The following is a 12,101-nucleotide window of genomic DNA, read 5'->3' as shown; positions in this document are numbered from 1 at the left end:
TGCTTTGAAGACAGCTGGTCCAAAGTTCAGTCCTTGATGGATAAAAAGATCTCATGTTTGGGGAGGAAAGCCCTTTTTCTGCCTGAAGTCCTAGAAAGCTGCTATCGGTCAAAAGAGGCATTTTGGAGGGCAAATGCAGTGTCTCGGCGGGATGAGAGAGAAAGATCCTTGGCATCTCCACTTAAAAATCTGAGGGCCTGCCAACACATGTGGCATAGTCAAGTGGTGGCAGGGCACTGAAGTGGTAGAAGGGACTGGAGCCTCTCAGACTGCAGGAAGGGCAGTCACATTTCTCAAAGGTCCCCTACAGTAATAATTCCCTGTAAGTGGAAAACCAACAAGTATGCAAAAGGCTGGGCTATAACTTTTATCCCTTATGTGCTAATTATTTTATTTGTAGGGATTCTTTTTTAATGTGACCTGTTCTCCTTCAGTATGAAGTGGTACAGGCCATTCTATCATGTGTAGACCAGGTGTCAGGTAGCAGTTGTCAGGAAACACCCTACTTTGCCTTAGATCCTGAAAAGCTGTTTCCTGTCAGAGCAGACAATACTATATTAATCAACCTCTATGTTGCTGATAGAAAACAGAGTGCTGCTAGCATAAGAGGTCCCCCTTACGCTCTTGGTTGCTTAGCTACATTCCTGTCCAATTCAACCATTCTTTGTCACATTCGTTCTGTCTCTCAGCCCTCTCCCTCAAAATATGATATGCCTGTTGAGGTAGAGGTAAAATATAGGAAAAGATTAAGATGTGCTTACATGGAAGAAAAACTCACTGTAATCAGTTGGACTTCCTTTTGAATAAAAATAGATCCCATCAACGTGTACATGTGTGAGTGGTGGGAAAGGAACCACAGTATAAACTGCCTTTCAAAACTGTAGTGAGGAAAATATGGCAAAATTATAGATGTGATATTGTGTGCTTCATCTTAAGCTTTCAGATAGTGCCCTACACTATGGATAACTTGCACAGTGGTGTGTGGATGGGCCATTAAGGTTCAGGTTTCATTTCCTGTCGAAGCCATATTTTACAGGGGGGTTTTATTATCACTGCTGTGCAGCAAGAAAAGAAACATGGGTCTTGTGTGTGACTTGAAGAATTGCATCCGTGCCAGCCTTAAGCTCCCAGAGAACCATTGTTTAAAGGTGGCTGTTTTGCCATTTGGGGAAAAATATGAACTTTATAAGCATAAGGAAAGCCTCAGTAGAAGTACCGTTTAAAATTGCTGAATTTGTTTCAGGTGTTGATGCTGCTTCTTTTTTTAGTACCTTTTCTAAATTAGGTGTGGGGGGAGGAGTGAGGGAGTAGTTGCCATTCCAGAGAAATAACAGCTATCACAACTGCAATCTTGTGTTACTAGGAAAGTGCCCCTTTTTAAAACCTGCAAAACAGATCAGTGTTGTGAAGATCACAGTTGAGCTTATGTCGTGGGCATCTGTTAGTTGGGGCTTTCAATGAGCCCACAGTGGTGTTTTTTTTAAAGGTTATCCCTCCATTCTTCTATTATGTGAGGGCAGATATAAAATACAGAATTCATGGGTGAACTCTTTGGAGCAAACATGCAGTATGATAGAGGGTTGCCAACCTCCAGGTGATGCTTGGAGTTCTCCTGGAATTACAATTTACCTCCAGACTACTGCTGCTAATGCTTGGGTAGTTGTTCTACAAGGATTCAAAATGCAAATTTCAGACCAGGAAGTAAATCATTTTGTCCTAATTCCTCCGGTTAAAAAAAGATGGGTTGGCTTGTAGCACTTGGAGCCAGATCCCAAGTTTCTTCAGGTTGCTAGGGGAGGGCAGGAGGGGAAGAGAGAGTAATTCAACATCACTGACAGCAGCAGTTGCACTGACGTAGGTGGTGAACTTCTTGCCTTGTGGGGAGGGGGGAAGCCAAAAGAATTTGCAGAAAAGGGGTTGAGTATCATGAGGGATCAGCTGCTAAGCCGTGTTCTGCTTTTGGGTATCATATATATGATAAATGAAGTATGCAAGGGAAACCACCAAGGAATTGGGAGCTGGTGCCCTTTGCCAGTAAATTAGTGGAACAGACTAAAGATTAAGAAGAATTACAAGATGATACAAGAGGCAACAGCAAAGCAGCTGGGAGTGATTTCAGGTTAGACAATAATAATATAATAATAATAATGTTCAATTTGTATACCCCCCTTCAGGACAACTTAATGCCCACTCAGAGCAGTTTACAAAGTATGTTGTTGTTATCCTTACGACAATCACCCTGTGAGGTGGGTGGGGCTGAGAGAGCTCCAAGGAGCTGTGACTGACCCAAGGCCACCCAGCAGGCTTCAAGTGGAGGAGTTGGGAATCAAACCTGGTTCTCCAGATTAGAGTCCTGCCACTCTTAACCTCTGCACCAAACTGACTCTCAGCAACAATGGAGGCATCAAGAAACTTTACAATGCCATAGAATAAAAGTATTTTGAACTGCCCCAGTCAATGCAACATGACGCTAACAGTGCAGTACTAAGGAGAGAGATACCTTTATACGCCCATGGATATAGAAGGGTGTCACTCTGCCTAGGACTGCACTGTGAATGGGTTTAGTACAAAGATGTAGTCCAGTGTTCGTTCGTTCGTTCGTTCGTTCGTTCGTTCGTTCGTTTTCTTTCTTTCTTTCTTTCTTTCTTTCTTTCTTTCTTTCTTTCTTTCTTTCTTTCTTTCTTTCTTTCTTTCTTTCTTTCAAACATGTCTTGTATCTCCATAACTATATCCAAAGGAGCTTACAACATACATATCATTCAACATACATATCATTACAACATACATATCATACATATCAACATCATATCATTCCGTCTGTGAAAGCTCCAGAATTCCATAAGAAACTGAGAGGTATCCAAAGAGTTAGAGGTAACATATTGAAACTAATTTGCTTCTGTTAAATTAGACTTTGTTTATGTGATTTTTAAAAATACCCTCCTTGATAACTTATCTGGACTGTTTGTCCTGGCATTGCTATGCAATTGTGGGTAACTGTTATTTCCTATTTGCTGAGGCTGAACTGTAATTTGTGGGCAAGTTGGTGAGTCCATAAGCAAGCAAGATTACAGGCTTGACTCATCCGTGCCCATAATGAAGATCATCTAATGTGGTCGGATCCAGCTGGGCTGCTCTTAGGTTTTTTATAGATGGATTTCAGGGGGGATTTGGCAGTTTCATGGAGAAAAACCCATCAATGGCTGCTAGCTATGACGACTAAAGGGAACCTCAGAGCCAGCAAACCTCTGAATACCAGTGGTGGGAGGCGGCATCCGACATAGGCCTTGGCTTTTGTGTGCTATTTCTTGGCTCTCTACAGTAACTGGTTGGCTGCTGTGCTGTGTACAACAGGATGCTAGACTAGATGAACCACTGATCGGATCTAGAAGGGTGCTTCTTATGTTCTTAAGTACTTCTTAGCACACATTACTATCTTTTTGTACTTGCAGTCAGACCAGAAATACATATTCAGGAGCTGTTAGGTCATTTTTTTTTAAAATTTCACCGCATTATTCATTTTCATCCTACAACACTAATGGCAGAGAGTGACATGTGGCAAGAAACTGCATGACACTGGGGCACAAGTAGGCATCTTAATAATGCAGAATGGAGAGGTGGGAATTACACAAGTGGTTGCTGCCTGTTGGCACAGCCGTGTATTCACTATAGCATGTAAGTCTGGCCTCGGACAGGCTGAACTGGCCAAATGGATTCGGAGTTATCTGGTTTTTCTTCTGCAATACAGTATGGCAATCCAGGGGTATAAAAGGCCTCTTGAAGAGAAAGATTTATGGTCTTTGAATGAGGATGACAGATCTGAAATAATAGTACAGAAGCTCCAGAAGGAATGGGATAAACTAAAGCAAGAAGTGCAACAGTAAGTTAACTTTATCTTTAAATGAGCATATCTTATATTTTTGATTTTATGAATAAATAGAGCATTATTCTGTGTTCAAAAAGAAATCAAAATGGTATTTGAGCATTTTATGCTGCTTTTTCTTCCCAATAAGTACCCAAAACAGTGTATGACGCAAAAACAGGAAAAGAAAAAAGACTTTGGATTGTCGGGCAGGACTTGCCCCACCCACCCCTTTCCAGGGCTGTATTATTCATAAGGCTGACTAGGCCGAAGCCTAGGGGCTCCTCAAGGACTAGGGGCCCGTCAATTCTTTTTGCTGAGGCACACCCCCACATAAATTTCAATTAATTGATTCTCTTATATAACTTCTAACAAGGTAATTAACTGCTTCCTTATTGAAGTGAAACAAATTGTCTCTTATATTAAAACAATTATCCATAAATAGGGTTGTCAGGTCCCTCCATCCTCTCAGCGGGAGGATAGGGGCCTGGAACTTATCCCTGCGCATGTCAGAGCACTCGCGCTCTGGTAGCAGCGTGATGAAATCACTTCCACCAAGTGCGTGGTGACGTCACTTCTGTAAGTGACGTCATCGCGCCGGCTGTGGGAGCACTCCCATGCTCCGATTTGGCCGGTTTGGGGCCAGATCGGAGTTCAGGGATGCTTCTGTGGCCAGCGTGAGGGGTGGGAGCGCACTCATGGCACGTGCTCCTGAGGTGCGTGCCAGTGGCGGACATGCTCTGGGAGTTTGCCCCCTCCCGCCGATCGCTCAGCGATCAGCAGATAAGGGGGCAAATCCTCGCAAGTTTTCCCGCCACCCAGCGGGCACCTGGCAACCCTATCCATAAATTATATATTCTTAATAAATAATAAAATTTTATTCACTTCAAAATATTACAGTATTGAGCAATTATACCCCCAAAATGTGCTTTCCTGAAGAGTTCTACTTGTGCAATAAAAATACTTTAAAAATTATGAAAAGAATTCTTCAGAAGACCCTCAAAATAGATATAGGGCTATGTACTGTAGTCTAGTACCTTCCGTACCAGGGTCAGGCTGTCAGCTGTAGTGGGGTGAAAGATTGAAGTGTTGGAGGGGGCCTGAAATACCTGAAAGCCTAGGGGCCCGGCCATGGATTAATATGGCCCTGACCCTTTCCTCTCCCTTTCCCAAAAGATGTTTCTCCTGGCTCCAGGCAATGACCCTCAGGCTATGATCCCTTTGGCTTTCTCTATAGGCTCATGCCACTGGGCCAGCTTGGGCTTTAAAAGATTACCTGCAAGGAATGGGGCAGGAGAGAGGTTCAGTTTGAAGGATGGCTGGTATTCCAATTCCCTCCCTTCTTTAGGCCTCTGAGGTAAACATCCTCCTGACCACTGGAAATCCCACTTGTCTCTGGTTTCTGAAATTTCATCAGCTGCTGTTCACACAGTTTGAAGCCTAGCTCCAGAGTTATACTCTGAAGAAGGGGAAGAGAAAGAAGAAAGCTAAGATTCTCAAGATGCGTGACTCTACTCGCCCAACATCAAATCCCATACTTGTGCCGTGTGATTGCGCATTACACACAGCTTTGCTGGTGTGTGTCTTTTTGGAGAGGGAACTAGATTTTCTCCACATTATACTTTAAACAGAACTGTCAACTTAAGCAAGAGTTTGAGATAAGTACTTCTTTAAATTATTAGTGTACAGATGAAAGAGAGATTTTCATGTTGGTATAATGCTGTGTAGCTACTTGCTGTTGACCCAGGAAGAAATAGTTGTCACCAGGAGGCAATCTAGCTAACATCCCTGAATCTGTAGCTTCATACTAACTGACTGGAGAAATACAAAGAAAAATACATCATGGTGATTCTTACAGAGAGTACACTTGTTTTCACAACCACATTGCTTTGGTTACAGACACCCTTCACGTAGGAGTACAGTTATTCTTGCAAATTGTGTGTGTGTGTGTGTGTGTGTGAGAGAGAGAGAGAGAGTCTACTTAAATTTTCAGAGGTTTCCCGAATCTCTCACTTGGGAAAATCCGAAGCTTCCTGGATGGTGCTGCCCATTTTTATGAACACCTGAAACTAATGTGAACCCATGGCAAAAAGGTATCTGTTTTGTCTCTGCACACTGGTAATGTGCTGCAGTGCCAGATATAAAGTGTAGGAGCTATCATCTGTATGAGCTATACAGAAAAGTTATCTCTTGCTATTCAAAAGTATGATAATTTGGCAAGGACTCTCACCCTAACTAACCTAGTCTGGGAATAAAATTACCTGTCTTTATTAACTCTTCTCCTGCCTTAAGCTTCAGACAAACAAAACATCTCTCCATAGCAACATTTTAAAGATAGGAAATAACAAGTGGGCCTTGGTACCATTTCCTCCTTTATTGCTAAGCTTCTCAACACAGGGGCTTTACTTTGCTTCTTCTGGCCATGCCTTGTATAAGTTTTCCTTGGATGGTATCTGCTTTCTTATAACAGTATTTTTGGCAGCACTGAGCAATGAGTGGGTGTTGCAGTCAGCTGCAAAGTTTTAAAGAACTCCATATTGCTCAGCAACTGCTCTTTTTGCGTTTGTGTTCTGTTGTTGTTGTTTTTTAAATAACAAAGGCAAATGTGTAATGTATGAAATCTGCCGGCTTTATCAACGCACAAATGTGTAATTCTGTAGTCATCAAGCAACAAGAAAACAAAAGTTTTATCTAACTTTAAAAAAATGTTCTGGGGCCGTCACGAAGCAAACAAGAAACTGTATCCAAGGTTTTATCAAACAGGCTTATCAGAGTGTCACAAATATTTCAAGCCAGTATTATCAACATACTGCAAGTGCAGATTATTTTGGTGGATAATTGTCCTTGGTGACACATTTCCAGTCTGTTCTCAGGTCTGATCTAGGCCATACCCAATATTTTATTTTTTCACCACAGATTTGGTTTATTTATAATATTTATATGCTGTCTTTCCTTTAAAAATGCTCAAGCTGGCTCACAATAACCATATAAGTCCCAGATATGATCATAGTAAATATAATGTAAAAATTCAAGCCATTAAGACAGTAAGAGTTTCATACACAAATCAGTGTAGGAATCTAATTTTGAAAGTCATTCAGAATTTTTTTTTAAAGTCTTCAACTGCTTCAGAGGGCCTGTAGTGAGGGGGGCAAGCATAATTTCTTGGGAGGGAGCTCCAAAAGCCAGGGGATTGCCACTGAAAAGGCCCTTGTATGAGTCACCAACAAATGTACCTCTTCAATTGTGGGTTCCTGCAGCAATGCTTCCTTGGATAATCTCAGGGTATGGGCAGGTATATGTGGATGGAGGTGGTCTATCATGTACATATTTAGGACTATTTAGGGCTGGGTTCCCCAACCTTGTTGAGCCTGTGGGCACTCCTAGAATTATGAGAAAAGTTAGTGGGTGCCACCACAAACTGTCAGGAGCCAATCAAAAGATGTTGAGAGATTCCAAGCCAATCATCTTCCTGTGAGGGAGGCAGATGTTTCTGAATGGATGTTCCCTGCAGGGAAAAAGGTAATGCCCCCCAGGTTCTTCTGAAGCACCTCCTCCTCCACTGAGATGGGAGCAAGAGAGGACTGGCTCTTGGCTTTGGAGAACATGCTTTGAGGAAGACAAAAACGGGTGTCAGAAAGCACATTGACATGCACCCTGGAGTTCATAGGCTCTATGTTGGGGATCACTGATTTGGGGGTTTTAAAGTTTAAAACTAGCATTTATTTTGAGCCCAGAAACAAACTGGGAGCCAGTATAGTTGCAAGAGATTAAGTGTTGTATGCTCATTGCAGTGAGCTCCTGTTAACATATCAATGGCTGCAGTCTGCTCTCGCTGAAGTTTCTGAGCCATTTTCAGAGGTAGCCCTGTATAGAATGTCTTGTAATACAACGTGAATCATTTCCACACGTCCTGGCATAGTGCTAAACAAACGCAGTGAGGGTGAATTCCTGGTGCGATTTCTGACATCATCATGCCACTATCCTGTTTTCGTGGCACGATGACATCAGAAATCATACCAAGAGGATGCCCTCGTTGCATTTGTTCAGCGCTATGCCGGGACGTGTGGAAACAACCATGGATGCTCAGTAGCACATGTTCTTTCTTGCAAGTTGCTACAAGATGGCTTTCAATGAATAACGTTAAAAAAAAAAGGCTGAATGAGAAAGGACATGCATTTTTCTCCTAACCTCATCACCTTTCTGTGATCCAATTTACCTCTGGGGAGCAGTTTACCCATTGCACACAGAGGAGGCCACCCTAAAAGAATATATATCTCATTAAGATTTTCTGCCCTGTGCTTATTCTTGCTGCTGTTAACAGTAAGGGGATAGAAAGCAAATGAGAAAGAAGGAAATAATATGCAGATAAGATGTTATTGAACAGGCATACAAGTATGAATCCAGTTTATCTTAATAAGAAAAAAAAACCCTAGGCACTTTTTAAATATAAAGCTTGACATTGGGAGAGTCTAACCCCTCAAATGTCCACTGCAGCTTTAAGTCTGGTAGGAGGGACAGTTAAATTGTGTAAACCAAGAATTAATTAAAATAATTATGGGAAAATATTGGAGCATACAGAGGAGTGTGGCATGTATTTGTACAGTTTTTTTTTAATTAAAAAGGAACTCAACAAGATAGCTTCAAAGGTTTGCCACTACATAAAATAAAAACCTTTGACTCTTGGGATGTTGATGCTCTATTGAGCAAACAGGTAATTTAGAAGAGGAAATTCTCAGAAGCAGAAATTTTTTTATGTTTTCCTTAGCCCAGGTTTTAGAATATTGCTTTATGTCAAGGGTTTAATTAAAAATCTTTTAATCTTTATAATTATTGCCACAGTAACTGGCTAGTACAGCATCAATCAAGTGCTCTGACAGGTTAGAGTATGCATTTTTATAGCTGAACATGTTGGCTACAGTGACTGCAGTCATAATATTTCAACATTCATGACTATTTTGGGACCATTTGTGAAATCGGTGAAATCTGCTGCCTTATGTCAACACAATTGAAATATGCTGCTCTAACATAATTAAATGCAGTACGGTTTTAACACAATTAATGCTTCCGAAACTGGAACTGACAGGCTTGGTGGTGTTTGGAGGGTTTTTTAGAGCTAAATAACTCCTTGATTTTGGGAGACAAAATGGCAACTCCATAGCCAAAGGTCTGTCACCAACTGATGAGAAATTTTGAACAGTAAGATGGCCCAGGTTGACTGAATTTGAGACTTAAAGACCTGTGGACCCATTCTACTATCTTAGCTGAAAGATACTGTCAGTGTTCTTAACAAAGTTCTCCTTTTCAACGGATGTGTTCCATTGTCTTAGGAAAAAAGAGGTATCCTACACCAAAACCCCTAAAAATGTGATGAACAATATTGGTGACGGGCTGGAGGAAACAGAAATCCTATTGAGCAGTAACAAAAAGCAGAAAGAGCCTTCTTTTCTCAAAGCCTTACTCAGGACTTTTGGCCCTTACTTCTTAATTGGTTCTTTCTACAAATTAATCCAGGATCTCTTGTCTTTCGTCAATCCCCAGTTGTTAAGGTAGGTTCCACTTTCACTGTAATTTTTCATGTATAAAATAATTTTGATTCCCTCTCTAGAAATTTGCAAGATTGATAGGAGATGATAGTTTAAGGAATATCAATGCATGTTTGCCGTTGATTCAAGCTCTTCTGTGTCCAAATGTGTTGTACCCCGTCCATACTAGCTAGCTATGAGTAGTCTGTTCTGATTCCTTGACTATTTGCATGGCAGGTATAGGGATCTTCAGAGGGTAATAATAACAGTCCTTAAAGTGGAAGGAGTGATGTTGCCAGGAAAATACATCACACCTTTCTCAAGCACTCTTTTCTATACTTCTAGTTTCATACAGAAGCACTCCATAGGAGGCTCCAACACCGTCATGTTCTTAGCGTGACTAAATCGTGTGATATTCTCCTCACACCACGTTTCTTTACCATTCTCAGTTAATGATATTTTCTTCAGAGGGACAGGCTTGTGTGGTTTCCCCATTGCTGCTGCAGCTGCTGAGACAGTACATCTGACGAAGAGAACTGTGGTTCTCAAAAACTTATGCTACAGTAAAGTTGGTTAGTCTTAAAGGTGCTACTGGACTCTTCTCTAGTTTGCTACTACAGACTAACACGGCTAACTCCTCTGGATCTATGAGACAACACTGTGGCAGTAGGCCTTCCACACGGCAGGTTTCCTTGTCGTTTCCTGCCACAGTCCCCCTGCCAGCGCCCCCTCCTCCATACACTGGTGCCGCTTTATTTTTTCTTTTTAAAGTAAATCTGTAGTGTTTTCAGCATCCTCTTTAAACACTGAGATGGTAGCAACAACTGGGTTTTTTTTGTAGATAGTAGACCTTTGGTTGGGTATGGGGTGGGGCAGCCTGCTTTGGAGAGTAGGAATTGGTTGCTGTAAAGCAGTTGGCACATCCTGGAGGCTGGTCTTCTTTCACGGTGCTGTTCTATCTCCACAGTGAAGTGATTTTTACTTTAATAGTATGTGACATTTAAGAAGGCCTTTAATCTTGTCGTTTTGAAATGACCCCCAAATAAAGCCCAAATCTGACAAGCGTTCAAAAAATTATTTGAATGGGTGCTAAGGAAGTTATGCTATTTTGATGAGGTAAACAGCTGTGTTTTTTATTTTTAATAATTAAAACAAACCTCATACAAAATAGAAGTGAAAACAGGACAATGATAGTGGCAAGGTCTGTACATAAGCATCTATAAAAGGTTTCCAAATGTCTAAAAATAAGTCCATATGCAATTGTTGTCCATATGTCATACATTCAAATAGTGGCTGATTCCGCACACGTTGGATAATGCACTTTCAATGCACTTTATCAACTGTTTGAGGTGGATTTTTTGTTCCGCACACAAAAAAATCCGTTCCAAGTTATCTATAAAGAGGATTATCCAACATGTGCGGAATCACTCATTGATAAAAATGTGATTCTTCGATCCATTAAATTATGGAAGGTGGGCCTATTACATCAGTGCTGTAATATGAGTAGCTACATTAAGGGCACAAAAGGTCCATTTTTGTTAACCATAGGCTAGACTCCAAAAAGACAGGCAACTAGTTCAATAGCACATAAACATCCTCAAAAATCAATGAGTATTCTAATACCAAATTAATTAGGTAAACAGCTGTGGGTCTGTCCCATTGATCTCTGTGTTGAGGGTTTTTTTTCAGGGGTTTGCTAATTTTGTCTTTCTTTCTCTCTTTCTTTGTGCTTAAACAGCATTTTAATAAGATTCATTAAGGATAAAAATGCCCCTTTATGGTGGGGGTATGTGATTGCGGCTTCGATGTTTTTCTCTGCCATGCTGCTGACTCTAATCCTTCACCAGCACTTCCAGTATTGCTTTGTTACCGGCATGAGGCTGAGAACTGGCATCATAGGGATGATCTACAGAAAGGTAAGAACAGGAGACTGTTTTGCATCAGTTTGTGGCAGGAATTGTCATAATCAGGACTGGGTAACTAGAAGAGCCCCGTGGCGCAGAGTGGTAAGCTGCAGTACTGCAGTCCAAGCTCTGCTCACGACTTGAGATCGATCCCGGCGGAAGCCAGGTTCAGGTAGCCGACTCAAGGTTGACTCAGCCTTCCATCCTTCTGAGGTCGGTAAAATGAGTACCCAGTTTCCTGGAGGTAAAGTGTAGATGACTGGGGAAGGCAATGGCAAACTACCCCGTAAAAAGTCTGCCAAGAAAATGTTGTGATGCGACATCCCCCCATGGGTCAGTAATGACTCGGTGGTTGCACAGGGGACTACCTTTACCTTTACCTACTGGGTAACTAGGCAGTATGTGTGTGTAGGAGGAAGGTGTACATCAATTACTGGAACTACCATTTCACCCCTAAATGGATATTTCCCAAACAAATACCTGCTTATGGCTGTCTCTTCTTTTTTAAACAAATAAAGCATGCTGTCAGATTGTTGGGCAAATTATTCAAAACTAAGTTAGCGTGCCCCTTCTGCAAGGAGATGTGCAAGGATTTGGTTTACGATCTTATCTCTGAAAAGTAATCCCATTGACAGAAGTGCGTGCCATTATGTGCAGATGCTTTTGCAATGCCTGAATTAGTCCATTGTTTAACTCATTTCGTACAAAGTGTGGTTACGTGTTAACAGAGGCCATCTTCTCTAACATTAAATAGGCTAGCCAGTCCTCTAATGGTGTTATTGTTTGATGGTGTTGGTTTTGTGTTTGAATTTGTAT

The 12,101-nt window shown here is 41.4% G+C and overlaps 1 protein-coding gene across 1 annotated transcript in view; it reads left to right on the top strand.

Annotated features, from left to right (window-relative positions):
- The window catches only part of ABCC3 (ATP binding cassette subfamily C member 3), a 109,874-nt gene that overhangs the window by 47,507 nt on the left and 50,266 nt on the right, over positions 1–12,101 (top strand). Inside the window, exons 7-9 of the mRNA XM_054976234.1 lie at positions 3,746–3,877; positions 9,187–9,405; positions 11,120–11,297. Coding sequence (XP_054832209.1) covers positions 3,746–3,877; positions 9,187–9,405; positions 11,120–11,297 — 529 coding nt within the window. The remainder of the gene's footprint in view (positions 1–3,745; positions 3,878–9,186; positions 9,406–11,119; positions 11,298–12,101) is intronic.

Source organism: Eublepharis macularius, chromosome 4, assembly GCF_028583425.1.
Source record: "Eublepharis macularius isolate TG4126 chromosome 4, MPM_Emac_v1.0, whole genome shotgun sequence".
Classification (NCBI taxonomy): Eukaryota; Metazoa; Chordata; class Lepidosauria; order Squamata; family Eublepharidae; genus Eublepharis; species Eublepharis macularius.
Note: the sequence above shows the minus strand (reverse complement) of the source record. Positions and strands in the feature narration are given on the sequence as shown.